General features: G+C 49.9%; 7 protein-coding genes across 7 annotated transcripts; 5 read left to right on the plus strand and 2 right to left on the minus strand.

Moving 5' to 3' along the window:
- Positions 1-1729: 1729 nt before the first annotated feature.
- On the plus strand, positions 1730-2905 carry AtWU_01378 (IPI1/TEX10 family protein; the record flags this gene model as incomplete). The annotated part of the gene is made up of 3 exons (XM_035496492.1): positions 1730-1777; positions 1850-1922; positions 1977-2905. The coding sequence occupies 3 exons, from the start codon at positions 1730-1732 to the stop codon at positions 2903-2905; spliced, it is 1050 nt and encodes a 349-aa protein (XP_035352385.1).
- Positions 2906-3041: 136 nt separating this feature from the next.
- AtWU_01379 (nucleobase cation symporter-1 family protein) lies at positions 3042-4683 on the minus strand (the record flags this gene model as incomplete). Its single annotated transcript, XM_035496493.1, has 2 exons — positions 3042-4501; positions 4548-4683. The coding sequence occupies 2 exons, from the start codon at positions 4681-4683 to the stop codon at positions 3042-3044; spliced, it is 1596 nt and encodes a 531-aa protein (XP_035352386.1).
- Positions 4684-5546: 863 nt separating this feature from the next.
- On the plus strand, positions 5547-7042 carry AtWU_01380 (putative aminotransferase; the record flags this gene model as incomplete). Its single annotated transcript, XM_035496494.1, has 7 exons — positions 5547-5622; positions 5679-5712; positions 5763-5892; positions 5937-6257; positions 6309-6386; positions 6433-6940; positions 6987-7042. 7 exons carry the CDS (start codon positions 5547-5549, stop codon positions 7040-7042), a joined length of 1203 nt encoding a protein of 400 aa, XP_035352387.1.
- A 427-nt stretch (positions 7043-7469) lies between these two features.
- Positions 7470-8912, plus strand: AtWU_01381 (epoxide hydrolase; the record flags this gene model as incomplete). Its single annotated transcript, XM_035496495.1, has 6 exons — positions 7470-7687; positions 7734-8149; positions 8203-8389; positions 8438-8558; positions 8614-8769; positions 8826-8912. 6 exons carry the CDS (start codon positions 7470-7472, stop codon positions 8910-8912), a joined length of 1185 nt encoding a protein of 394 aa, XP_035352388.1.
- A 5506-nt stretch (positions 8913-14418) lies between these two features.
- Positions 14419-16617, plus strand: AtWU_01382 (putative G1/S-specific cyclin Pcl5; the record flags this gene model as incomplete). Its single annotated transcript, XM_035496496.1, has 2 exons — positions 14419-14830; positions 14900-16617. The coding sequence occupies 2 exons, from the start codon at positions 14419-14421 to the stop codon at positions 16615-16617; spliced, it is 2130 nt and encodes a 709-aa protein (XP_035352389.1).
- A 1109-nt stretch (positions 16618-17726) lies between these two features.
- Positions 17727-18620, plus strand: AtWU_01383 (uncharacterized protein; the record flags this gene model as incomplete). The annotated part of the gene is made up of 1 exon (XM_035496497.1): positions 17727-18620. The coding sequence occupies one exon, from the start codon at positions 17727-17729 to the stop codon at positions 18618-18620; it is 894 nt and encodes a 297-aa protein (XP_035352390.1).
- A 4997-nt stretch (positions 18621-23617) lies between these two features.
- Positions 23618-24330, minus strand: AtWU_01384 (P-loop containing nucleoside triphosphate hydrolase protein; the record flags this gene model as incomplete). Its single annotated transcript, XM_035496498.1, has 3 exons — positions 23618-23725; positions 23916-24022; positions 24081-24330. The coding sequence occupies 3 exons, from the start codon at positions 24328-24330 to the stop codon at positions 23618-23620; spliced, it is 465 nt and encodes a 154-aa protein (XP_035352391.1).
- Between the last annotated feature and the right edge of the window lie 1828 nt (positions 24331-26158).

A 26158-nucleotide genomic window follows, 5' to 3' on the forward strand; every position in this document is an offset into this window, starting at 1 on the left:
ACTTTGCAGACAAGTTTCACGGGATGAATCTTTTCTTGTTTCTGATGTTCCACGATAGACATGACCGCGCAGCAAAGGAGTTCTCGCTAGACGAGCAGGAGTTGGTAATATGCAAGGTAATGGTCTGCGCTGGCTGGCGGCAGGTCTAATGAGTGATGCGATTTCGGTTCTTGGGGAAGCTTAGTACATGTCTAATGAAGGGGATGGATGAGCGGGAGGATTTTATTGTGTGTTTTTGCTTGATACAATCGCGTCTGTCCGGTCCATTCTGCTGTGCTGTTGCTGATGTTGATTTCGATGATTTTTTTTTATTTCATTGTGTTATGTTTGTTTGTTTCAGAATTCGGACCGGGCAGAAGTGCGCATCTCCTTGTTTAGAGTGATTTTCTGCTTTGATTGTGATTGTGATTGATTGTGATTATGAATAGCTAGGTAGTCTAAGGATGGTTCAATGAACTGACATTTCCTCATTCATCCACCTCCCTCTACTCTGTAATCACTCGAACCAGAACCGTACAGCCTGCATGACACCCATGAAATGGAACCCAATGCCCACAACAACACAAACATGCCACACAACATGCGAACTACACACCTCCGTCCAGAAAGAAGTATACCACCGCTCGGGAAATTGTGTCTATCCCCATTAGCATTCTACCCAAGACAGAACGATGAAAAATAGTAGTAGTAGTAATGAATGATTGAATGAATAGATGAAATAGAGAAATAGAAACTATACATACGAGGTAAACACAAACACCCAGAAGAACCACCACCCCCTCAGAAACATACCACCCCACCCCGACAGATAGGAGATATTCCCCGCCGTGGAGGAGATATCCATGGAATATGGGTATGACTGCCGATAGGGCGGGGAGTAGCAATGATATAATCCGTAAAGTATTGTATTCGGGGGATGATGTATATCGGGATGGTAGTAGGAGGTGTGTTGTTATTGGGAATACCTATTCAGGTACTTATTGTTAGTTATGATACTAATCTAGCAATGAGAGCAGTATATAATATAATATATCATGATACTAGTTAGTAGTAGGACTTACTAATACCATATACCCATTCCTTATGGGTATATCCTCATAAAAACCGAAATATATCCCCGTGATGGAGTTCACCACGATGAGGAGGATTATGCCTAGTTGGTCGAGACGGAGGTACAAGTTTGATGTTTGTGGGGACTTGTGTTCGTGGATGTGGTAGAGGGATGAGAGGAACAGGGTGAGGGTTGCTGTGTGGGTGGTTAGGTGGAGTAAGGATTGGGGTGTTGGGGGGAGTGGTGGTAGTAAATTTGGGATTGGGGGGGAGGTGGTTAATGGGGCGAGGAGGAGGATGAGTGCTGGGATGAGGTGGGTGTAGATTGGGAGGGTGGATGATTTGGTCATTGTGATTGTGGTTGTGGTTATGGTAGGAAGGTGCATGTAGGATCAGTACCATACATAATGTAGATTATAGGGATATAGTGTAAATGATCAACATAGCTGTATCTTAATTATCAGCTGTCTGCTTCTATCGTAGTTCACTACTAGGCTGTATCTTAGTCTGTGTAGTTGGTATTGACCAATAACATCCACCATATCACATGACACACGTGACCATATAAAAATTCATCGCATTCATACAACAACATCAACCAGCAACCACGCCCCAATCACCCCATATCCAACATATACACCATTCCTACCCAGAAACACAGAGTCTATACATTGTAACCATGGGCTCCAGCTCCAAAAAGAAGAAGGAGAAGCAGAAGGACTTCCAGGTACCCCCATACACCCCTCCCATCCATACCCCCTCCCATACCCACCAACCAACATACTAACCATCTCACCAGAAACCCAAGCTCAAAGTCGGCAAAGCCAAAGCCAAACCCGACAATTTCACCGACACGAGCTTCAAATCCAAAAGTAACTTTCCCACTACCCCCTTCCACCCGTGATATCCTTTTAATAAAGGTATAGGTATAACCCTAACCCAACAATCCCTCACCCTGCACGCCCCCAGCACCACCCACCAATTCACCCACCACGTCTCCCTCCTAAACTCCAAATCCGACACTCAGCGCCGCGACTCCCTCGCGCACCTAACCACCCATCTCACCTCCGCCCCCACATCCCAACCCCTCCCCATCCCCGTAAGCACCCTCCTCCCCACCCTCTCCCCCCTAATCCTGGACGCCAGCACAACCGTGCGCACCCAGCTCCTCAAGCTCCTCCGCACCTTGCCCCCAAGCGACGTGGAAGACCACGTCGCCAGCCTAATGCCGTACGTGCGCGCCGGCATGACGCATCTAGCCGCCGACATCCGCGTCACAGCCGTGGACGTCCTCTCCTGGTTGGTTGAGATTGCCGGAGAAGCCGTGGTGTCGTGCGCAGGCGGCTGGATCAAGACGCTGAATTGCTTCCTCTCTGTGCTGGGATGGCATACCGAGGAGAGCTCTAAGTGGTCGAGTAATCGGGCTGCGTTTGGGAAGGCTGGCGCGAAGGGGAAGCCCATGGTGAAGGTTTTGGGGGTGTTGGCGGAGTTTTTGGAGGCTGGGATTGGGGAGGATGATGGTGATGGTGAGATGGAGGTGGATGAGAGTGGAACTGGGACTGGGGCTGGGACTGGTGGTGGTGGTGGGTTCCCGATTGTGCAGACGGATGTGCACATGGTGCCCAAGTCGGCGCAGCCGTATGTGTATTTGAATTTGTTTGGTGCGCCGAGAGATGAGGAAGGGGAGATGTATGAGACGAGGGAGGAGAGGTTCCGGGTGTTTAAGGGACGGTTTTTGGTTCCTGTTGAGCGTGGGTTGGAGAGTGCGAGGCAGGATGGCGGGGAGGTTGGGCGCGCTTCGTCTGCTGTTAGTAAGGTGTTGAAGGAGGCCAGGGGGGTGGATTGGGAGGTTTAGCTGATTTGCTGATTCATGTTGTGTTGTGTTGTGTTGTGTTGCTACGGCGTTTGGTAATGGGTTCTGTTGTTAAAACGTGTGTTATGGGTGCATTGTTATAGATTTGTTATATCGCTGGCTATATGCTTCAAAAGTATTATACTTTGGCCTTCTCGTGCATGTTGTCCAACTTTTCTTCGGATTCTCCGTCAACTTCCCGTCCGTCGTAGATCTCTTCTGCCATCACAGCCCTGTCGATAATAGCATGTCGGGCAGGGAATAGCCACGATAACCCTACATACACTACGCTGGTTCCCACGAATCCCAGCAGCCATCCGAACTGATACGGGTGGATACCCACGCCAACCGAGACACTGCTGTTGACAGAGTTGATCAGCCCTGGCAGACTCGGCACCACGCCGACAATAAACGCTACAATGGCGCGCCAGTTCACGCCCCATTTCGAGTATCGGTACACCGGGTTGTTTGGCTGGTACAGAGCCAGGGTATCATACTTTCCATGCTTTAGCAGCCAAAAGTCCCATAGCATGATAGCTGCAATCGGTCCTAGGAAGATGGCATACGCTGACATGAAGTTCAAGAAGCTGTCCGCCGATTCAAGAATCTTCCATGGCACCAGAGCCCATGATAAAATACCGCAGATGATCTGGCCTCGGCGCAAATTGACGTGTCCTGGAAACAGGGCCATCAGATCGTTGGCTGCTGAGATCGAGTTGGCGGAGATGTTGACACCCAGAGAAGCCAGAGCGAATGAGAAGGCTGCGAAAAAGCGACATGACCGGCTGGACCAGTGGCTGATTAGCTCGATCGGGTCCCATGGGACTGAACCGCCATATCTGGCGTAGCCAGCTGAGGAGGCAGCAATGCCGATGAATGAGATGAATGTAAACACGATAGGCAGCATAGGGACATAGAGAAGTTGCCACTTTGCCGTAACACGCGAGTATCGAGAAAAGTCGGACTGATTCACACTAAGAGTGGCATAGTTCCCCAGAACCGATGTCATGCTCGCCAAGAACACCCAGCTGTACTGTGACCCCGAGACAGTCGCTTTCTGCTCGAACATTGCACCTCCTCCCTCTGCCACGAATGCCCAGATCAAAATCGCAATCCATGCGATCGGCACAAGCACGGACTTGACCACGAACAGCCACCGCACTTTGTTCGGGTGGATGCAGAGAAACGGAAGTTGAAACAGCCAGAAGATAAAGTATCCGACCATGCCATTCGTTGTAATGCCCTGATCCTCAGGAATCTCGTTCTTCACCCTCAAGAAGCTAGGCCAGATGGCTCCAATCATGGCACGCACGGCGTTGCCGCCGTTGACGTTCTGAATCGCGAACCAGAACAGTGCTAAGATGACCCGAGAAACAATGGCGACGTATGATCCCCAGAATCCCCAGCTAGCCCGTGAGATCACCGGGAACGGAATGTGATAGATCGCACCGACAGCGCCGTTGCCCGCGATGACGAAAGACATGATGAAGAACGAAATAGCGACGATTATGAGTGATTCGCGCCAGCTAAGGCCGACTGCTATTATACTGCTAGCAAACTGCCATGTAGCTGCATTAAAGGCATCGGAGACCCAATACGCTGTACATCCGTTAGCACAGCAAGAGTAACAGAAAAGGGGTCGTACAGATAAAGCTGAGCGGTCCCCATTGTCGACGATGAAAAGGAACCGGATCGAGATCGAGATTGGTCCAGCGAGCACTTCCATCCGCAAAAGCAGAGCGCGACTGCGGCACTCGAAGCTGAGGCCGTCTGAACTTCATGATTAGGTATGGTGCCGCCGAGATGCGGTAGATGAAGTGGAAAGAGGTTCAAGTCATCCGATACAGAGGCGCGGGAGCGAAAAAGCAATATGGTAGATCGATGTAAGGGATACGGTCGCACAAGCTGCGCTGTCTAAATGCTGGAGAAAGAAAGCTGCAGGCTGACAATCACGATCTGCAGCCCATTAGGTCCAGCCAGATAAGCTGGTGCATGATAAGCATCCCTGCTGCGATAGCTACCACCCTACTATTGGATGCGTCGCCGAACAGACTATCTGCCCAGACTCGATAAGACATGAACAGCGGGGTGCTCGAGAGGATGCCATTTTTGCCTGATAAGTGGTTATAGTATCACGCAAAGTAAGAGGCCTCCCACCTGACGTCAGGCACTGGCTCAACCGACAGCTTCTGCGATCGAACCGTGGTTCAGGGTGCATGGAACGTGAGATCGGCTCGCTGTGGTATGCAGATAGAGCTACCAGGCGGTTTTGTATTAGACATAATGATTCATCGAGTTTCTTATTTGCAAATCGGGTAATTTGTCTTTATTCTGCTTCATCTTGGGTGTGATTGTGCCGCTTGTGTAGTCTCCGTCTCCAGGAGTGCTGCAGTCTATAATCATGATTGTCAGCAGGCAGCATAGAGAAATCAAGATGGTTCAAAAATTGACCACTTATTAGATCTGATGTTGCTGAGTACTCGGACGCGCCCGAAGTTGCGATAAAGCTAAGAATGGGGCGAGTGGAGATGCCAGTTTACCCCTCTCGCTGCCATTCCCCTCAGGCTGCCACGAGGCATCTCGGTTCATCCCATACAACATCAATTTTGGTCAACTGCATCACCTACCAACTGTACCACTCAACATGTCTTTCAGCATCTCGCAGGCTCGTTCTCGCTTCCCCGCCTTGAATCAGGAGCAGATTTTCCTGGACAATGCAGGTCGGTCACATCCTACCCACCAGTATCGTAAACGGGGAATTGCTAATAGCATATAGGAGGCAGCCAGGTGTTGGACACAGTGATCGAATCGTATGTCCCCCGGCTGTTAGCAGTTGGCAAACTCTCCTAACCAAGTGCAGTGTGACATCATATCTCTCAAAGACTAACGTTCAATTGGGCGCAACCTACAATACTTCCAAGGTCTCAACTGCCGCTTACGATCACGGCTACAAAGCAGCAGCAAAATTCATAAATGCGAAGCCTGAGGAGGTAGGAAAAGTCTATTCATCAATGTACAATGCTAATCCATGCAGATCTGTCTGGGTGTCTCAACAACGCAGCTCCTGCACAACCTCTCCACAGCTCTAGACTTCCAACACGGAGACGAGCTGATCGTGTCCAAGCTGAATCATGAGGCCAATTCTGCCCCGTGGGACAGGATCGCGCGTCGTTTGGGGCTTACAGTCAAGTGGTGGGGGGCTTCAGACCCTCTGAACCCCATTTGCGATCCTTCTGAGCTAAAGCAGTTGATGTCGGAGAAGACCAGGCTCGTTGCCTGTCCGCATGCTTCCAATATCACAGGATCCATCACAAACGTAAAGGAGATTGCCAAGGTTGTACATCAGGCTCCTAGGGTATGATATGACAATCCTTAATATGCTCTATCATCATCTCATAAGACATAGGCTCTCCTTTGCGTTGACGGTGTCGCGCTTGCTCCACACCGCCAAGTCGACGTCAAGGATCTCGATGTCGACTTCTACGTGAGTGAAACTAGAGTGTAGGCAAACTGTGATCTAACAGCGACAGGCATTCTCGTGGTACAAAGTGTATGGTCCTCATATCGCCCAGCTGTATGCATCGTCGCGAATCCATGACCAGATAAATCCGCTGTGCCATTACTTCAAATCCACGGAAACCCTCGACCTCAGGCTGAACCTGGCTTCCGCCAACTATGAGCTCACACAAAGCATTCCTCGTGTCCTGGAATACTTCGGCTCTGATTTCTCCGCCACATGGGACGAAATCGCCACCTACGAAGAGAAGCTGCAGGAGATTCTCCTGGACTTTCTGAGAAGCAATGACCGTGTAACCATCCATGGCGAGCCTTCCGCCAACAAAGACCTGCGAGTTCCGGTGATAAGCTTCACCGTGAAAGGCATCAAGAGCCAAGCGCTAGTTGAGGAGGTGGAGAAAAGAAGCCCTTTTGGCTTTCGCAGCGGACATATGTACAGTCATCGCTTGCTCAAGGACATCATAGGCTTGGAAGACGTCGAAGATGGAGTTGTGCGGATTAGCATGCTACATTACAATACTGGTCAGTTTATACCTACTTTCAACGATGGAGTACTAACATCAGACAGAGCAAGAAATCACATCACTTGTTGAGCTGTTGCGGGAGATCATTGCAGCGATCTAGAATCATCTAGTAGATCTTTGACAACAGAAGGGCCATTCTGACAGCTGTTGAGACAGATTCCTCCGTAAATAGATCTAGCAGGCAGCAGGCGTGTAGAACCATGACATTGCTGCCTTGCCCAATAGAAACTTCTATTACGAGATGCTCGTACACCTCTCAGGTCTCGTAAACAGCCATACTACTCCACATAATACCCACTCACCTTCTATGTTGTAGTTAGTGACTGTCCCAGTTGAACCCACGCGGTTGCATGCTAGCTTTATGAGTACACCGAGACATTTGCTGACATGACGATCAAATCGTTCTAGCTATATTAGTGCAAGTAAACCATGTGATGTAACAGCAAGTCACCCCGCTCCTTGCTTTCACCACATTTTGTAGCTTTCCTCTGCTCAACATCTGCAGTCTGACAACTTCAGACATCACAATGGCACTCGCTTATAGCAAAGTTCCCTCGGGTACGACCGTCATCCCATCCCCTTTCCAGGTCCATGTTTCGGACGAACAAATCGAGGAGCTACAGCTGTTGGTCAAGCTGTCGAAGCTCGCACCTCCAACATACGAAGGTCTTCAGCAGGATCGTAAATATGGCATAACCAACGAATGGCTTGCCAATGCAAAGGAAGCTTGGAAGAGCTTAGACTGGTAAGGTCCATCAGTGAGCTGATTTTAGCAATGCTGAAAAATATAGGCGATCGGCAGAAAGCCGTATCAACAGCTTCCCTCAGTTCACGTATGATATCGAGGGCCTGACCATTCACTTTGTGGCTTTATTCTCCGAGAGAAAGGATGCAATCCCTATTGTTCTTCTCCACGGCTGGCCAGGCAGCTTTCTCGAGTTTCTTCCCGCTCTGACTTCAATTCGGGACAAATATAGCCCAGAAACCTTGCCATACCATATAGTGATTCCGTCGCTTCCGGGGTTCACGTTCTCATCTGGTCCTCCGCTGGATGTCAACTTCACTGGCGTTGATACGGCCCGCGTCATCAACAAGGTGATGCTCAATCTCGGTTTCGAGGATGGCTATGTGGCACAAGGTGGAGACATTGGATCAAGGATCGGTCGCATACTTGCAGTAGATCATGAATCTTGCAAAGCCGTGCATTGTAAGCTGCCGATTGTCTTTTCGCTGCAGAAGTTTTCATCTAATCATCATTAGTGAATGCGTGCTATATGGGAAAGCCCTCCAACGTACCAGACACCGCTATTACTGAGGAAGACAAACGCGCGCTGGCTCGCGCTCAGTGGTTTGGTACCTATGGCAGTGGATATGCTCTCGAGCATGGTACTCGACCCAGCACGATTGGCAACGTACTATCCACAAACCCGGTGGCTCTGCTCGCCTGGTATGCACTTCCATATACCATTTATTAACTAACTAACGAGACATGTAGGATCGGAGAGAAGTTCCTCGACTGGGCTGATGAGGCTATACCCTTGGAGAGTATCCTGGAATCTGTATCACTGTACTGGTTTACTGAAACATTCCCCCGGTCTATCTACCACTATCGGGAGGTACGTTGACTCTACCTCTGCCTATAACCTCGTACTCATACTCACCCTGACCCAGAACGTCCCACCGCCCAAGCTGAGACAGGCCGAAGACCCCCGATGGTACATCCGCAAGCCATTTGGCTTTTCATATTATCCGAAGGAGCTTGTACCCACCCCACGCGCTTGGGTTGAGACAACCGGAAACCTGGTGTTCTGGCAAGCTCACGAGAAGGTATGCTTACCAAGTCTTGCTGACGGCATCTGGCGGCATCTGCTGACACGCCACAGGGAGGACATTTTGCAGCGTTGGAAAGACCACAGGACTTCCTTAATGATTTGACGGCGTTCTGTGAACAAGTATGGGCTGGAAGATAATGAGATGGTGCCACGATTACCGTGGATCATCTATAGCATGCTTGGAAGGCTGCATCAGTCCAATAGCGATATGCGAATCAGACACTAAGGCTTGTCTCGGATGTAGTTGTATATATCGCTCATAATAGACTTCTCCATCTGAATGGACACCCATCTATTCAGTCTACGGCATATTGTTAGCTGAGTTTTGACTACAACCGGATTGGACCCCTCTCCCACCAAAAGTCATGATGAGACGATCCTCGTGGCTTTGTCGGTACTTTTCATCAATACAAAGTTTGTGCAATCCCGTGATGGCTGGCATATCTCCGACCCTCCCTCCTTGCCTATTTTTTTTTTCTTTCACATCGTGTGACCTCATCCTTCGCTCAAAGCACCACCCCCCAGAACAAGATACCAAAGCTCACCAGTCATTCATCCAGCATGCTGGCCCGTGGTACCTCGTTTAAGGGGAGTACCTCCTGTCGCCCGCATGGGCCGGCATTAGCCTGCATCCTTCATGCGAGTTCCCCAAAAGAGGGGTTGCCAGTAAGGTTCTTTCCATCCCGTTCTAGACGGCGGAGCTGCTTGCTGCCTCGTCCGTAGCCTTTGACAGTCCTACAAAAGGATTTGTTATCCTGCGGGATCCGGAGAGAAGTTGTCTGCGCTGATTTGTTGTATTGTCGCCGGTTGCCAATTTAGTCTTTCGGTTGATGCGTACAACCAACACTCGAGCGTACCGGTAGGTACTTTTTGTGACGGGCTGTTTTAAGTTGTTTGAACTTTTGACTTGGATTGCAGATAGTGTTTTTCCCTCTAGCAAGGTTTGAGGTTGGCGTCTTTAATGCAAGGCTACTAGTAGTATACTCCTTAGTATTATAGTACTATCTCGCATTCACAGTATTACAGTTCTGACCGGGATGGTGATATTAACTTCACATCCGTTTGACAGAATATATTTTCCTGCTGTTGCCAAAGCCTGAAACATGACCGGACAGGCTTTGACAGAGCTAAACTTTTCGCACCTGCCGTCTGAGCCTAAACTGATGACACCGTCCGGTCGAGACTTTTGTCTGATCGTGACTCCTCATTTCTGACCTCTACCTACTATCTATCCATCTGTATACTAGACTAGTTGCTTAATCCTGACTGCCAGATGCTTCTCCAACAAACCACCAAGTCCGAGTCGGGATCAATCGGGAGGGTGGGGCTTTCCAGCGACAGCCGGACCAACCAGCGAAGCCAAAGTGGGCAACAAAAACTCACCGGGACAGCCTGATAACCCCGCGTTCATTGGGCGGTGTGGCTCCACCCCTCTTCGGCTTTGGCTGGCCTTTTTGGAGAAGTGCAAAAGGACATTCAGGTCTTTTTTTCTCTTGGTGGTCGGATTATCCCACAGCCACCCACGCCATGACTCAGTGTACGGGTTCTGCGGGTAGGGAAGGTCATGAGATTTGTCACCCCCGGCAGTCCAGCCAGCCCTTTGATGATTGATACTACGACTATCATATGGCCATCCTCTGCTGTCTGACCAATGGTCGTCTGCCTATTCTTAGAGTTCCACTGCCTAGTCTACTACTCTGAGATTGATACCCAGCTTATTTTGTAAGCCAGACGCCGTTTGACCCCGGGGGTTCTTAGTGACCCAACCTTGGTTTGCATTATTTTAGTCAGTTATTGCATATGAACTATAAACTACTTTGCATAGGGGAAGATTATCCTGGACCTTCTTAAAAGGGCAGGTGTGGAAGAGAACAGCGGAATCATGTGATGTGATTATGTAGTGCTTATGTATCCAGACTTATTCCTATGCACTCACCGGCTTAGCCGTGCATCATCATCGCCATCACCCACTACACTGTCTCACAATGAACGAGATGTACCCCGTAAATATCTGCTCCCATTAAGGCTGTATGACTTCGACCCATCTGACGTTCCTTACACTCACACAGAACCCTTACACAACAGTTCCGAAGATGACCCTTGACGTCTTGCTGGGTCCTCGAGGTGGATACGGCTGACTTGTTAGTCCACAAGATGATGTGGTTAGTTAGGCCAGGAGTCCGTAGCCTCAGACTACCCCGGAAAGGCAAACCGTAGTAGCTTTGTTCATGATCATACAATGGGCCGCGGGACGAGAGGATTGGTTGGATATAGCATCATCTACGGAGCAACGGCGGAGGCTACTACTACTAAGTCGTATTAAGTCCCAAGTAGGCGAACTAGTTAGACGGCGCTTGTCGATGGTTGCTTCACTGTCACTGGTTCTTTTTTCCTTCCTTTGCATCTTTGCTGCCTGGACTCACCACCCTGGTTACCTAATCTTACTGCGACCGGGGGCGGTTCCACAGCCAGTTGTTCGTCCTGGCTCCAGCATATGGTACAGTAGCGCTCCCGTGGTCGCGGTCTGTTACTCTTTGTGCTCTCTGCATCAGGTCATGTTCATCCCCCTCAAGCGACCATGTAATATGAGCACAATTAGACGGGGCATAAGGGGAAAGGGGACATGTTTAGATGTGATAGCTGCATAGCCAGCAGGCTGTGTTTGTGCAGTGCAGTTTCAGCAGCCCCATCCAGAACTCCTTTCCCCTTTCCAGACAACCAAGTCTGGGCGGAAAACAAGAATAGTAGCTAAACGCCCCAAAATGACGACGACAAAATTTTAAGGCAGGAGACAGGAGGAGAGCAATAATCTCCTTGAGTCCATTTTTCGCCATGTATGTACGTGTCACTGCCTCAGCAGAGCTTTTTTCTTTTCCCTTTTCCCCATTCCCCCATTTCTGACGGTGGTGGCGTGGCTGGCAAATCCGTCCGCGGTGGTTGGCTGACCACCACCAATTTTCGCTGGGCCATTGACGGAAGCGGCAGGCCTCTCCCTCCCAATGAGAAGGGATCGTTCATTTTATGTTGCACTGGGGCCGGTGCTTATGGACCAACCTACATACATCCCTCCGTACATAGGACTACATCCCTTTTTCTTTTATTTTTCTTTTTCTTTCAACTAAAATCCATGACAGCCCGGTTTCATCGCTCCATCTATTGGATTATGCTTATTCTGGGATGAGACAAGACGTCAACCACCTCTCCCCTACCTAGCAGATGGAACGGGCGGCAGCTTGCCTTGCAGTACAACTTCAGCTGCGTACGTCAAAAGCAGCTGCCCGTGCTGGTTTCTGCTCTATCATGTATCTCTCTTTTCACAGCCAGGGTTGACAACCATGTAGGACAACAGCCACTGTCACTGTCATAAGCACCTAAATGCGCGCGCTGTCTCTAGGCGATAAACCGCAGATAGTCTAGTACCCGGGATTGGCTGTGCAATAGTCGCGCGGAGGGAAAAAGAGACTATCCCTCCCCCTTATCAGACTATGAGATCTAATAGTTGTTATCGGGCTCTGCGACGTCGTATTATCTATCTACATAATGACAGTTACTATCTACGTCGATACCCTTTGTGACGGCTTCGGTAATGGCCATAACTGGAATCGGATCGAGGTGGATTTGGAATCTTAGTCATGCGACGTGAGAAAAGAAAGGCAGGAAAAGTGCCGGCGCTGTGTTTTTTGTAGGACCATGAAAAGTGACATGGGATACGAAATCTTGAGAAGTAGGCTGAAGTTGTAAGCTGTGAGTCGGCAGACTCCCGACGACCATGGGGCATGGGAAGCGAAAAAGAGAAGGGAGAGGAATTTTGCCTCCAGGGCCATGAGACATGAGATGAATACTCATGAATAATGGGAATGCTGAGAGGCGAAAACCAGGAGTGGAAAGGAACCAGAGTCAAGAGTCAGAGACAGCCAGAACCAGAACCAGAACCAGAAACCAGACTCCAGAACCAAAACCAGACCAAACCAAACTGAAAAGCCTCCATGCCCAACCCGGGCCCCAGAAGTTGTCCAGTAGTGGGCAGTCCCTATCTCGGACGGGCGTGTGAAGAGTCATCGTTCCTCCACTCCATCCGCTCCCGTCCTGGTTCCGATCATCGTCTGCCTTCCCCTTCTACTTTTACTTACTCCGGGCCCTCCTCCTCCCTCTCTCTTCCTCTGCCAGCAGGGCTGACTGACTGTGACTGTGACTAGACTGGACTTGACTCTTACTTTGCCATCTCTTCTCTCTCTCGCCCTTCACTCACTAATATTCCTCCCCTCCCCTCCTCTCTTCCTCCCCTTCCCACACGCTTGTCATCTTCTTTCTTTCTTTCACTAGAAAGGAAGTGTGACTGAGAGTGTAGAGTCATACTAGTTTTCCTTGTTTAATCTTGCTTCACTTTGTATCTTGGTTCCTGTTCAAGTTGTTTGGCTCGTCTGCTCTTCCCGTTGCCTCTCCGCTCACCCTTTTTCGCCCGCTTTGTGAAAGACTGTGAAGCGTGGTCCCTGCATCCGCCCAAGAGTCTCAAGACCACTTCCGCCACTCTCGCCACTGGCTGCTGCGTAAGTTAATTTCGTTCCTTTTTCTCTCTCGCTGTTTGACTCTGTGCTGCGTCGTTCCACTCGCCTCCGGCTAGCTTCAGGTTGCCATCTCTGCCTGTGATTTAGTCTGGCCGCCACCACCAGTTAGTCACTGTCTATTGCTCCGCCCCCCATATAGTCATCGGACTCTTGGACCCTCACCGTGAGATCCGGCGTAAGAGTCATAGACGAGCGCTAAAGTGGAGAGATACTCATAAGATCGTTGCTGACTCGTTCCTTCTTCGCCTTCCAGTCTTCTTTGAGCCTCACCAACCTATTCTGTCTTCTGCCTCCGATACGACTGCTGACTGCCTGGACAAGCGCCGGTTATCTCGCCTGCTTGTTGACAGTCCGCCGCTCTATCGGCTCGTGATATAACCTCCTGCGCCTGCGCATCTCAAAATGTACCCTGTTGTTATCAAGTCTTCTGTTCCGATCACCCGTGTTGCAGACTCCTCAGATCTCCGAACCTCCGGCAAGACCGCTGCGTTTGTTTAAATAGCTTCCAGCATCTGTCATTCTAGAGGGTCACGTTGACAATATATTACGTGTCTTCTCTGGTTACGCGATATTCGGCTTGATCTATTCGGGACTCTCCAACTGGTGATCGGAACATTAGACGGTAAACCCCTTCTTCTTTTCCCGATTCCTTGACACGTACCACTACTTCACCGGCTTCCTCCTCATACCCACACCTACCGCCCGACTTCAACCCAACAGCATCATTTTATATCACGTCCGTGCTAGATGATTGTTGTTCTCTCGCTTGCCTAAACTGTCCTACTATACTATATCTTCGACAACCTGGCGAATTTTCTCTCTTAAGGGTCTGCCGTCGCCTGCGATCAAAAAGACGGTTCCTTGTCTTATCGGCTACACGTTCACGGTTCACGCACAACGGTTTATTTGAAAAAACACACACGGTTTAAATCTACAGTCTCGTGTCATATCCGACGCATAGAAGGAAGGCTAGCTCAAGTTTGTTAGCCCTCTGGATGACCATTTGAGGTACTTTCGGACCTTTTCTTTTTATTTTGTCAAAAAGTATCAAGGTCGCTCGACTGGACATCATCCCGGATATGTCAGGGATTGACATTTTGGGTTTGAAGGATCCAAACCCGAACAGCCAAATCCGAACGGCTTATGCGCACCCGTATGCATCCTCGGTCTCTTCCTCCGCCTCTTTCTCGTCCTCTTCGGTCTTCTCGCTAGATGGCCTGTCCACCCAGAGTTCGATCTCTTCAACCGCGACGAACCCGGTTGATGTTATCTGGGAGAATGAAGGCGAATACCAGGCTGGAGGAAGAGCACTTGCTGCTGCAAACGGTGCGCGCGGTTACCTAAGGGGCGTGGTCCCGAAGGCAACTGATCCTGCTATTCCGCCCGAGTTACGTAAGCATCCGCGGCGGACCAACAGTTCATGCACGCGGCCTCCGCCGTGTCTTTTGAGACAATCAGAACGGAAGGTCAACTTTGTCGATAACCTTGTCGGTAAGTCTGGGGAGCTGTCCGTTTTATTATGATGTGGTTGAGGTTCAGAACTAAGTACACCGTGTGAAGACACCGCGTCGCAGATTGTTGAGGTCATTTGGCCCTTGTCGGCTGTCTCGCTGCGGAGTGATTCGGCGACTGGATGCAAAGGCGTCTTGCCTCTGCGGACATTCATCCAGGAGACACTCCGCCGCTCCCGCACCAGCTATAGTACCCTCCAGGTGGCGCTTTACTATCTCATCAAGATCAAGCCCCACGTGCCGAGCCATGAGGCGACTCAGGACCAGGCCCGGGGCAAGCCCGTCTGCCGGGCTATGCAGTGTGGGCGGCGTATGTTTCTTGCAGCGCTAATCCTTGCATCCAAGTATCTCCAAGATCGCAACTATTCCGCTCGCGCTTGGAGTAAGATCTCCGGTTTGAACACGGCCGAGATCAACCAGAACGAATTGATGTTTCTGGAAGCGGTTAACTGGCGCCTCCATATCCCCGAGTCTCTTTTTCAGCGCTGGACTGACATTGTACTGAAGTACACCCCTGGTGCTGGTAACATGGCTTTTGGGGACGGGCAATGTTGGCGTACGATCATCCCGAAGCTCACGCCTGACCTGGAGGAATTTGACGTCAGCCCCGCGACACCTACCATGCAGTCTTTTGGCTCCCGCTCGGTGTCGGACTCGCCATCCCCTCGGGGTACATCGTTCAAGAGGGATCTTCCCGGCCAAGCAACGAACGAGCCCGTCAGCCTGCCCTCCATCCATGAGCAAATCGCTGCATGCGGGCGTCAAGCGCTGGAGTCGGTGACTCGTAAAGAGACCACACTTCCCTCCCTCCCGTCATTGCCGCCCATGCCGCGGCCGGCTATGCTGCCGACACCGCAGATGACGCCTCAAGCGAGCATCGCCTCCACTCCTGCAGTGAGTGCTGGCGGTATGCCTGCGCACCGCCGTTACATGCAAACTGCTATGTCCCAGGCGCAAAACATGTGCACGGCGCGGTCGATCTACGACCAGCGCCCGTCACTACAGTTTTGCCCTCGGGCTAACACGTTTGATGGGTACCCTAACTTGGTGCGCCGGTCCTCTCTGGCCCGCTCGGCTTCCTCTGCGTCTTCTCCGGATTCGATGATCTCGGATGTGTCAAGCATGTCGTCGCAGTCATCGCGATCGTCATCTATGTCTTCCAGCTCTTCAACTGGTGTGTCTGCTATGCCTCGCCTGGCCGTTCAGGCTACGCTCCGATGCACTGGCAACTCCCTCAAGGAGTGCCGCAAGAATCTGGCCATCGCATCGCCCATTGATGAGGGTGCACTTGGAGATATCTACAGCTCGCCCGAGACTTATGGCGGTCCTCTTGGCCAGGTTCCGGATATGTCCGGCTACTCGCTGGAGCCCCCGGTGGACCTGTCTTCTGCTCACGAGGCAGCACAGAGTCTTTGTGCTCTTTCTGGCGCTGTTCCTCGCGCTCAGCAAACGATCGAGCAACAGAACGCTGGTCAGCGTGTGTGTCGCAAACGCGGCCGCACCGGGTCCGAGGACATGCTGCACGGTCAAATCCGTCATCTCGTCAAGTCCAAAACCTTTGCTGAAGGCACTGTACTACCTGATGGGAACATGGCGGATCTGTTCCTGAACCCCGAGGCCCGCCGCACGCAAACTCTCACCGCTTCTCAGCTGAGTGCATTGAACTACAACGTTCCGCTCTCGGGCCCCGTTGGCATGAAGCGTGCCTGCTGCGGGAGCGAGGCCAGGAAGATTGCGCTCAACCCAAGCATGCGGGCTGATTACTAGGTCTCCCAGATATCTGGACTCATTCATTTATCATTTCCTTTCCTTTGCGGAAAAGTGTTTACATTCATACCAATAATTCTATTCTGACCAATCTGGTCTGGTTGCAACAGCAGCAGAAGAGACGCAGACCGGTAGGGAAAAGTTTTGTGCGAACTTTCTCAGGTGATTCACGCGTTCGGGGAAAGCAAAAGTCGTCTTTGTATATACCCTGCAGCTGTTGTCGATTCGGGGAGGCTACTTGTACAGTAGTACTGCTATGGCAGACTGCTGGTGTATGATGTACGTTGGGGAGGTTTGTTGCTATCTTTACTATTTTTCTGTGCACATTTGCCATATCTATCGTTATTTATTTCTGTCTGTCATTGCGGCACTGGAGTGTGGTGGGAACGGTCGGGTCTACTTCTTTCACTGGTTTTCGCCTGCATTATTCTGACATCTGACTACATGGGTTGCGAAGGGCGAGGGAACGCATTATACTATTACTGCGGAGTTACTGGCAAACGAAGGATTCTGCTCGATTATTAGGACCAATCCTCTGCAAGAGGATAAGCAATACGAAGATGTTGTGAGAGACCATGTTCCGTGACTATTTTGTCTGATCACCCCACTTCCATGGGTACATTGTAGAACATAGGACAGCCCGTCCGTGAACGGAGTCTGTGCATCCGGACGGAGGCACTTCGGCGATCAACTCGCGCCACTATGACTCACCGCAACTATGATGGCAGAAGTGGTGGTCAGCCGGTGATGGAGATAGCATCGAGCATCCACGGTCGGGGCGTTTCCGGTGAGTCACACGGTGGCCTCAGGCAGGCGCCGAAGTCGGACAAGGCCGGAATCACCGGATGCGACCGGGAAGTCACCTGCCGACCGTTAGAGTCACATGGAGCTACTAACTGGAAGTAATCTAGCGTGGATCAGATAAGATCAGATCGTGACCTTCCCCTCACGGTGACACCACTTCCTTGCTGGGTGACCGTGTTCCTCCCTTTATCCCTCTGCCATCCCTTATTTCTTTTTCCTTATCTCCTTATCCATCCTCTTATCCCTTCATCGCAGAAGCAAATCCTCTACCTTTCATCTATAGGACAGCCATCCACAACACCACGATGATGGCCCGTCCACTCATCACGACCATCTTCTCCGCACTCGTCCTCCTAACCCACCTCCTCCACGTCAGTGCAAGCCCTCTAGCCGAACAAGCTCCTCTCACCGACAGCGACATCGACACCACCTTCGATACACACTACAACCTCGACACCGACACCGACACCCTCACCCTCACCACCAACACTGCCCCCCCATCCTGGTTCACCTCAACCCTCCTCGCCCGGCGCCTCCTGGCCCTCTCCCGCACCGGCACCGCCTCAACCATCTTCCCCTCCCCCCTCCCCCCAAACTCCCACACGCCCCCCTCCCTAGCCGGCCACTCCACAACCCAAACCGAATACCTCGCCGACTGCGACCCCCACCTCCCCGCCAACGACACCTCCTCCGAATCCCCCAGGGGACTCGGCAACCCGACCTTCCTAGCCCTGCACGTGGCCACCACCTTCCGCAACACCGCCGCAGGGTCCAACATCTCCCTCTCCCTGGACTGGTGGGACCACGTCAACGACACTTCCCCGCTCTGGCCGGGCTTCCCCCTCAGCGAGGCCGGATTACCCCGCGTCACGCTGTTCGGGTACGTCGAGCCGTTTGAGACGCCCGTGCCGGAGGCTGTGGAGGCCGCGCTGCGGAAGTGTTTCCTTGAGAAGCATCCTGATGCGGAGGCGTGGTTGCCGGGCAAGGAAGGTGCCCCGCATAGTAGTTATTGGGCGAGGTTGAGGGTCGAGCAGGTTTATTGGATTGGGGGGTTTGGCGGGTTGCAGAGGATTGGGTGGTTGAATGTTAGTGAGTGGAGGGGTGTTACGGAGTGGGGGAGTGGGGGCGGTGGTGGGGGGTTTGGGGATGGGAGTGGGAGGGGGTGGGGGGATGTGAGGTTGCCGGGGGAGGAGGAGTAAGCTGTTATTAGGTATTTGTGTAGGAAGGGAGGGAGGTGGGTAGGGGTTGTGATGGTGATGGTGATGGGATGAACTACGAGCATGAATTGAAGGTGGTGGCGATGATGTGAACTACGAGAAAGGACAAGGATAAGGACACTATGGATATGATAGCATGAGCTACGAGAGAGGAGCCAAGATGACAATCGGTAACCATATGAGCTACGATGAAGGATAAGCGTGGTACGGAGTTTATGAAGATGACTATTCATTGATATCTTCTATGAGATATGAGATACTGATATTGCAATGGATTTATCTTGATCCTACAAGTACTATAACCACAATGACTTGCATATTATAATGGAGGTTACATCTCGAATCACTCCCCCCAAGACAGAAGCATTCTCCAAAGCAACGAGTGTCTCGGCATCAATCCACGTGGGTATTATACCACCACCATTACGATTTCTTTATCCATGTGTTCTCTTTCCCAAACCCACCAACCCACCCACCCCCTCAGACCTACTGTGACACTGCTATCCATCCATAAACAATCATCCCCTAGAGTCATCTTTTCAGGAAGAGAGCTCAGCTCAAGCAATGTTTGGTGTTCAGCAATGGAATTGTAAGACCACTGTGCCTAGGCAATGCCTATCACAATGGAAAGTACTGATACCGGCATCATGTCAGCATCTGTAGACAGGATACTAACCAATCCAGTGAGATAGATAGATGGATTGGTACAAGCCATCCATTGCTCATAATTACCCAGCGATGAGCTCGATCAGCACTTGTCAAGGGCAGGAGTATTCAGGATATCTTCCGAGCAAGGGATATGCATAGAGATCGCAGCAGTGATCTTAATGGACAGAAGAAGCTCATCCAGGATAGTTCAGCCAGTGTCTGGAAAGGGGCGTTACCAGTATCACCACACCACACCACAGAGTACGCAGTATACCAGCCAGTGATAGTGTTATTACCAGCTTACTGCTCAAATTCATTCAGGCAAAGCCTGAGAAAGGAGCTCGAGGAGTGTTCTCACCGATAGGATTATCCATTGCCGAGAAGTGTGCGAAGGCCTATCGTTGATAACGTTGTGAAAGGCGGAATTGGTCATTTCGTAGTAGATGGTATAGTTGCCGGTTCTTGAAAGAATATATCATTCTCCATGGTCACTTGTCTTTATAAGATGAAGCGAGAAGTGAAAGGCTGATTTTGAGATTGAAGCTTGAAGTTCCAAGGTCCTTGTGACGCATGTTGGTGGTAACAAGTAGCCATCATATATCCATCGATGTTGGAAAGGGACTTGACTGGCAGCACTGCATTGCTGGCTGTATGTAGCGTATCAAGTATATTACCCCAGTGAGGGATTTATATGTAGATAATCTCGACTCGACTTGGAAGAAGGGGAAAAGGAAAGTAAACTCAACCCCAGAAAGCGAACCAGATATCTTGTATGTACGCAGTTTCAGGATCTCTTAACTGGTCGTTACCAACATTTCCCAGTAGATCCATAAGCCAGAGAACGATCCGGGACAGAATAGATATTCTCCTCAGTGTCTGTCTGTTTGGATGAGTTGTTCTAACTTATATCTTGTTTATTGGAATTTAACCTTAGGCAAGAGAGTTGCGTGGTATGGAGGTTGAGAGGAAGCCATTGTAGACATGATTGTTCAAGTTGGTTGTTACTGGCACCGTTACTTGCATCTCCCGGTAGAAAAGCCAGAGTTCCATCAGGGAGTATTGTCGAGGCTTATCTCTCTTTTCCACCTTTGAGTTCCTGACGAGGTGGAATCCTGTTGGAAGAAGCCAATGTCTGGGTTCTTCTAATATTCCAGAGTATCTAACTCCTGAAGCCAGCAGGGAGTAGAGTTGATGTTGTCTTCGTTGTCTTGACGGGTCATTCGTGCCCTTGACCGGTGACTCATATTCAGACAGCCTTGATGATTAGGAGATGACGATTAGGAGACAGAAGAAGAGTTGTCGTTTTAAAACTTTTATGACACGACCGTCAAGCTGAAACACCATGCAGCTGGCCTCATGGATTGTCTCTAAGATTCGTTCGAGATAGAATGATATAGTTCGTTTCAGCCAAGGCAACCTGCATCGTCTGTGGCGCTAGTAGGAATCAGGAACAATACCCGTACCGACACGGTTGCTTTGTATGTTTCTTCTAGTAAGTAGATGACAGTAGTAGATTCAGAACACTTCTGCAGTTTGCGTGACTATATCTTTTTACATCACAGGTCTTTTCTGCATATCAGATGGCTTGGCTGATTCTTCGGACCACGTAAGAAGAATAGCCGGCGATTGACGGAGTCAGGAAGACAGTTTCATAATTCTTGCCCAACCCATCATGGTGTTGGTGTGACTGCCAGTAACGACCCATTTTCCGGGCTGTATGCATAGGAGAAGGACCCTAGTTCGCGTGGGGATGAGATGTCATGATGATTTGGATAAGCTCCTCGTTTTATTCTTATTAGTAGAGTGACATCTTGGAGACAAATCTGTCTCCTACTGTCGACAGAAAATATTTTATTGTCCCTGCAGACGTTGGAAGGATGCGGTAGCAACATCCACCCAGTCACTACTCACTAGCAGCATAGGAAAGTAGTTGCACAGTCCGAAACACTCGGAATCATCTTCCCGCTGAAATAACCAAGTTGGCAGCCTGGTCAGCGATGGAACCTGTTCGATCTGATAATGTGGTAATGCCTGTCGTGCGCCCAAGTGTAAGATGTACCAAGTTGAGATTTGGTTCGAGATGATGGAAGAGAATAACGAAAGCATAAATCGTATGAACCGCTTTTCTTGATTTGTCTTTGTTGGCCTCAGTTGATTTCCGGACTGGAAAAAAAGCATTCGTCACTTCTCCATTCTGCCAGAGACACGGACCAGCCAAGAGCTTTGCCCTCTGGCTTGCCGGTTTTGTTGGCTCTGACCCGAGCCCTTTGGAGAGTAGATGGACTTCAGGACTTCCACTGCGCCGACTTCCAGCTAGTCTCGAAGTAACTGGTCATTCTAGAGGAGGGTTATCAGTGACAGATTCCACTTGCAGCTCTTCTCTCTTTTTCTCTAGAAGCTCAGAGATCCCTGCAAAGTAGCTCTTGGAGACCGAATGTCGTGTTCTTTCGAAGTGCCATGATTTGACCTATGATTCTTTTCCCTCTTTACTATGAATGCTTTCTGTCACGCTGCTGGATGTTTCAATTGTATCAGACTGTTCATGTCCATTTTCAATTTCACTACCGCCTTGGAAAGACCGCTTGCTTGCAGTAGTTGGCATGCTGATATGAGGAGGTTCAGAAGATAAATGCGTGGTTTCAACAGAGACAAGAGAGGCTTTATATGCTCAAGACGAAATAAGATGAGACCTGAGGTGGTATAAGCAGCGCGGTAGTCATCGTTCGACTCGCTATCTGGACATAGCGCATCCCTGTCCCAACTGGTATACACGACCTGCTTCATGCCCCTGTGAGCTAGTTGGGGAAAGAAAGAGAAGTACCGAAAGTGTGCCCATATATCTGCACTAATAAGCGGAGATGGTACTGCGAATAGCGAGGATTGTCACCCGGAGGACATGCAACAGCATTTCGCAGTGCACAGCAATGCCTCCATTTGAGAGAGTCAAGAGACCACATTCAGGATTCAGAGCTGAGGTGTGGATTGCCAGACATGCCTGGGAAATTCAAAAAAAGGCGGAAGTCTGGATCGTCCCACTTTCATCGCTGGAGCATGCGTACCCTCGTACCCGTGGAGGAGCCCATATCTCGTAGTGTTGGAGTATTTCGATCATGGCATATTGGTCGCTGGTAGGACCTAATAGGAGCAAAGCTTGCTACAGTAGACCCTCAGTACCTTTCTTTATATGAAGCAGGGCGTTTTTCTCTTTCCAAGGTTCTGACCGGTGAGATGTCATATTTGATATTGATTTGTTTCTGACAATTCACGTTCATTCTGAACAGAATTGCTCTTGGCATGTTCTATGAGATGAAAGTGTCCTCATCCCAACATCGACAGTGACCGATGCATTTCGTCGTTTATATCTGGATGGAGTATTCAACAACAAGGATGAGCCATTGCTTTGGACTTTGGGTTTAGGCACTATGCTTTTATGCAGCTTCATTTCGTTAGATGTTGCCTTGTCGCTTATGCCTTGGCCGACCACATCATAGGTGGATTGTGGCCTTTGATAGAGACGTTCGAAAGTTTGAAAGCCAATTAGTACTATATAGCTACTCGTAGCAGGAAACCTGACTGCTTTGTGTTGTCGGATTGTTGTTGTGTTCTGGAGTGAACCGCCTTAGGAGTACGCAGCGTAGCCACATACGTAAGCAGGCTTTTCGGTGTTGACGCATTCGAAGTAGCAGAGCATATCGGTACTCTATAGTCGAGTGTGGCAGTTAAGTAGACTCCCATATGTCTTTGGATTGCTTGTTCGTGTGGTGTGTAGTGCAGGCCGCATTTGGAATAGATGTCAGGAGCACGAAGCGTAGCCACGTAGCCACGGGGTTCTTTCTCTGTAATGGCTCATTCCGAAGTAGCAGAGTTATCATTTCTGGATAGATCGTAGCAGGAATTCTGACTTTTGCTTCGATGGATTGCTGTCCTGCTCTGGAGTGGAAGCCGCCCAAGAGCACGCAGCATGCCACGTATCCACGCGGGTCCCTGTAGGTAACTTGATGCCATGAATGTTTAAAGCCGAGTATTATGGTGATGTCTCCTATGCGAGGACACTAAGTTGGCTAAAGCTCTGTCTAACTTTGCCACTTTAATTGACAGATTTCATCAATCCCTGCTTCATCGAGGTGATCCCCCACTTCCCAGCTCCATTTATCCTTGTCAAAAGATTGCGAATATCTTCTCTTCCCCCCTGCTTCACCGATCTGCATGAGTTCTTGAACCTGGCTAAGTCCAATTCCTCGCTTTAGGCCCTGGGATGTTTCTCGGCACAAGCACGAGTCCCACAGTTCTTTCCAGAAAGGGGCGACTAGGTCGGATTTTAGCCATGATTTTCATTCCTCTGTAGTGCCCAGATTCAATGCTTGCTGGAGACCCTTTCGGCCTTTTCCAAGGTTGAGCTTGATGGGCTCATCATCATAACCTCCTTTCACAATCCACGTCTAGTTAAGGGTCAGCTAAGGCCATGATTGGAAAAAGTAACTACACCTACCCAATATTCTTTCCGGCTTTACAAGGCTTGTTGAGCTAACAGACAATATCAGAATATGGGTTGCGGACAGTGTACCATTTGATAAGTCCCGATGAGCATCAAAAGAAGCTGGAGAGTCAAGGTCTATCTCCTGAGATTACCTCATCCTCTTCGGCAGTGAGGGACTTTAACGCTTCTTTTTCCTCAATCCGCTTAGAGTGGCGGCCCCCATCAACTGGGTCACCCGGGCGCTTTTCAGCGGTTGACGCTAAGGAGGGTCCTGTATTAGCCTTTTACAGCAAGCACTTGATAGGGTCATAACTCACCTCTAGTGGTCCCGAAGATGGCGGTTCCCCCAAGGGGCTCGCCAATCTGGCTGGGAGAATGCATTTCAATAAGGATCCCTCTCAGAACCCAGACGGCGCGGTCCATGTCCTCGTCCGAGATGTTCCGCCCATAAACTCCGTCATTAGACTTCATGTTTTCGGTCTGGTGCTTCAATGTGCCTGGCCTCATGGGATATTGGAAAACCGCTTCCTGTTGGGTAAAGCCTGCACCTACTGAGGGTATAGGCATGGTGATATATTCGTGAGGGGAACATATGACTTCAGTGGACTATAGCCGATACCTTGCCTTGTTGCAAGCGAATGTTAGACCGACGGAGAGTGTGCCTTTGAGTTTGGCATCCCGACTAATTACGACGGCCGCTAATGTGTGGTCTTGCTTCCACGAATGCTCTTCGGCTGTCTCCTGTCTCTGTTTTCCATCGAACATCGAAAGCAGACACATGCCGGTTACTCGACATCGTCTATATATCGTTTGGGGTTGCTGTTCTCTTATGGAAAGTGCCGCGCGACCACTGTTTTGAAGGTCCACGATCCCTGTAATTGTCGAGTGTGATTGTTTCTCGATGCCATTTCACAGCAATAAGACATTCTATCAGCAGCCGAAGATACTCACTCATCCAAAGTCGTCAGGATGCCAACATTCTTGGCCCACTCTGCCTTCTCTCGTATCGCTCCCATTATGCTGTTTCCGCTGTTGTATACTGCAAAACAGAGAAATCGCGAATTCCAAGTAGTCCCTGTAGTTCCTCTTTCCAGTTTTGATGTGTATCTCTTTGCCAGAACATTAACAGTTCAATGTGATCTTTCCAGGCATGAATTTTGGCTGGAAGTATGCATGCTAGGCCACATGTAGTCCGCATTCGCCGCGACCGTGGTTAGATTTTCCAGTAACAGCCGACGAGAATGAACAGGCTCCAACAGGCATAAAACATCAGGTCTCTTGCTGATTTCTTTTTTTCTATGAGCCATTGGAATGATTTTGCACATTCATGTCGAGATCCATTGGGCATACGTATAGTCAATCCTATGGCTAGTATATACCGATACCATACATCCACGCCCATGCTGCGTTTTCTTCTGTTCTGAAGACGAGCCTTGAGGAGAGAAAAGACGGCAGCTGCACAAAGATATCTTGGTAATGAGAGCTGCCATGCAGATGCGTTCTGTTGGACTTCCCTGGACGTTTTCTTCCATCTCGAAGGTCAAGTCTCGGCAAGTGAGGGTATCTTATTGCGCCAAGCACCCACAGTAGGCCATTGGAATGACATGGTTACCAAGGTCGATGGATATACCTCTTGCTTCCGGATGTATGTATTCATGAGGCGGATGCATGATATCTGTGGTAACCGTTTGGATAATAGTAACTGCCATCATCTTGTTTGCTTCATGATAATCTTGACATTGTTCGGCGGTCAACCTTTCTTTTTGACAGGTAAGACATCGCTGGATTCTCAATGTGGGTTGGCGCGTTGGACATGTCTTTCAGATCAAGAGTAATGGTGCCCGCCCTAAGACTTGAGAAGTTCCGCACTGTATACGAGGCTCATCTTCCTCTACTACAGTCATGAAGGTTTCTGCGCTCCGGATCAGCCACCAAGTCTGCGAGGAAATGTACTTGTTTGGGAGTAACATGATCAATCTCCAGCGCAGTGGAATGCCAGATCATGCTCGCAGTAATCTGACCAGTTCAGTCTATCACAACTGTATCCTCTTCCGCCAATGGACAATGCAGAGCCAAAACGCGGCCATCCTCAGCGTAGCAGATCTGAAACGTTGAAATATGTCTGTGCATGCAAAGAGACCTAGGCGAAGCGCTGGCCATGGAAGAAGACAGAAGACATAGTGAATTTGCAATAATGACAACCAGGGATGACGAGGCATGGCTGGTTCCAGAGACTCTGACGCTTCGCTCGGAAAGATCTCCATATATTTCTTCGTCAATGAGATGAGAAAAGAGACTTGCTTGTTTCTCAATCCCATCCTCATCTTTGACCTCAGTCCTTCCAGTATGGCCCAGATTGGACCGGTTGACTGGACTCAAGTGGTGTCTAGAGCAA

The sequence above is a fragment of the Aspergillus tubingensis genome, assembly GCF_013340325.1.
Source record: "Aspergillus tubingensis WU-2223L DNA, scaffold_3, whole genome shotgun sequence".
Classification (NCBI taxonomy): domain Eukaryota; kingdom Fungi; phylum Ascomycota; class Eurotiomycetes; order Eurotiales; family Aspergillaceae; genus Aspergillus; species Aspergillus tubingensis.